The sequence below is a fragment of the Cyprinodon variegatus genome, unplaced genomic scaffold, assembly GCF_000732505.1.
Source record: "Cyprinodon variegatus isolate N-32 unplaced genomic scaffold, C_variegatus-1.0 Scaffold1459, whole genome shotgun sequence".
In the NCBI taxonomy this organism is placed as follows: Eukaryota; Metazoa; Chordata; class Actinopteri; order Cyprinodontiformes; family Cyprinodontidae; genus Cyprinodon; species Cyprinodon variegatus.
Window position 1 is genome coordinate 49773 of NW_015151912.1, and position 2081 is coordinate 51853.

General features: G+C 53.8%; 1 protein-coding gene across 1 annotated transcript in view; it reads left to right on the top strand.

The window, feature by feature from the left end:
- Positions 1-2: 2 nt before the first annotated feature.
- Positions 3-2081, top strand: part of LOC107103479 (receptor-type tyrosine-protein phosphatase mu-like) — a gene marked incomplete at its 5' end in the record, with an annotated part of 96709 nt that continues 94630 nt past the window's right edge. Inside the window, one exon of the mRNA XM_015403201.1 lies at positions 3-30. Coding sequence (XP_015258687.1) covers positions 3-30 — 28 coding nt within the window. The remainder of the gene's footprint in view (positions 31-2081) is intronic.

Here is a 2081-nt window from a genome sequence, read left to right on the forward strand (position 1 = left end):
ACCGGCCCAGCAGCTCATGGATCCCTGCAGGTAGGTTCTGATGGTCTCTGATCTCGGTCCTTCCTGGTTCAACCATCATTACCGCCGCGCTGCTTCAACAGCAGGAGATGAGAGCATGTTGAAAATCATTAGCAGCACCGACCTGTCTGGTTACAGCCTGGAAGGACCTGGAAAGACCTGGAAGGACCTGGAAAGGCCTGGAAGGACCTGGAAAGGCCTGGAAAGGCCTGGAAAGGCCTGTGCAGGACTCTGATGGATCCTGGTTGTTCTCCATTGGCTCCTCCTGAGATTCCTGCTTCAGGTTCATAAGTTGAAGGTTTGGTTTCACCTTGAGATCCTCCGTGGTCTTCAGTGTCTCAGCGGTGGACTGAAGGGACGTTTGTCTGTCCTCATGTGGGACACTCGCAGTTTTTATTTCAGAAACTCTGTTGGGTTCTTGATGAGACGGGTTCTTGTTTGCATGAATGTTGGAGGTAAGGAGGTTTCTGGGCTTTAGGGGGACGGACCGACAGACGGAGGGCGTGAAGATGCCGGAAAGAAAGGAGTCTCTGCAGGCTCTGCGGGTTTCAGGGAGCTCTGCTGGCTGGTTGTCACGGTAATGAGGTATCGAACAGCCTCTGTGATGCTCGGCTGCAGCAGCTCGCCGTTGTTTAGACCTGCAGCCTTTGTCTTATCTCCTATTGACCTGCCGCACTTCTGGGCTGAGTTATGGACGGACAGCGGCGGCTCACAATGAGCCTGGCTGTGCACGCCGTTTGTCACCCGCTCGCAGAGGTTAACCCGCTGACGAATGAGAATGCAGCGGTCCTAAATCACAGAGCCAATCACGTGAGAGACAGGCTGAGCGAGGACACACAGGGAGGAGGCGGTTACTGTCCTGTTTACGCTGAGTTATGGAGGAAGCAGCTTCCCTCCTTCCTGCTTCTGAACCGTGTGACTAATTACAGACACGGGCCTTCCTCCTCCTCCTCCTCCTCCTCCTCCTCCTCCTCCCTCCCAGCTGATGCGAGGAGCAGGACGTTAAATGCAAGTTTCCCTGAACAGCGACTCTGCAGCAGAATCTCTGACATCAGAACCGCTTCTTCCAGGAACTGGACCAGATTCCTGCTCCTCCTGACTCTGCCTCGAGTTCCCTGCAGGATCAGAACCATGCCAGGCAGCGGGTCCAGGTGACCGTGGTGGTACCAGGCTGGAGACGTGAGGAACCTGATGAACTTTGGCCCCAAACTTCTGGACCCGGCTTTGGCCCCTCACTCCCACAGGTGTGCCAGATGTTCTGGACCGGTTCTGCTGCAAGAACCGGCCCACTATTACTGCCTGTGTTCTGGCCTGGTTCTGGTTCTGGTTCTGGTCCCGGTTCTGGTCCTGGTCCTGGTTTTGGTCTTGGTCCTGGTTCTGTTCCTGTGATGTTTGTCAGCAGCTGGTCTTAGATCAGTGTGTGTAGCTAATGCCTGCTGTGTTCCTGCTAATGTGGCTGGTCCTGGTTCTGGTCCTGGTTCTGGTCCTGGTTCTGGTCCTGGTTCTGGTTCTGGTCCTGGTTCTGGTTCTGGTCCTGGTCCTGGTTCTGGTTCTGTTCCTGTGATGTTTGTCAGCAGCTGGTCTTAGATCAGTGTGTGTAGCTAATGCCTGCTGTGTTCCTGCTAATGTTCTGCTGCTGTGAGCTGAGCTTAAAGCCAGACCCCCCCCCCCGTCTCTGTGGGGTTCAGGGTGTATTAATATTTCTAATAGGCCCGGCCCGGCCCGGCCCGGCTCGGCTCGGCTCGGCCCGTTATCAGCTCTCTGCCAGCTGTACACAACAAACACAGACGCACTCTGAAGCTGCCAGGCAAATATAAACACACAGCTGCGCGTCGTCTGATAAATCCCACAATGCCTTTCTGTGTCAAAGAGACCTGGAGGTCAGAAACACTTTCAGAGTGTGTGTCTGCTGCACCCACATCTACACCAGCACACACGTTACCGTGGAAACAACCACACACACACGCATGACACAAGTTATTTCAATCCCTGTTAGGACTTTAAATAGAAAAACATTCATTTTAATTACTGCATTTAACCCCAACCCTAAAATTAACCCTAAG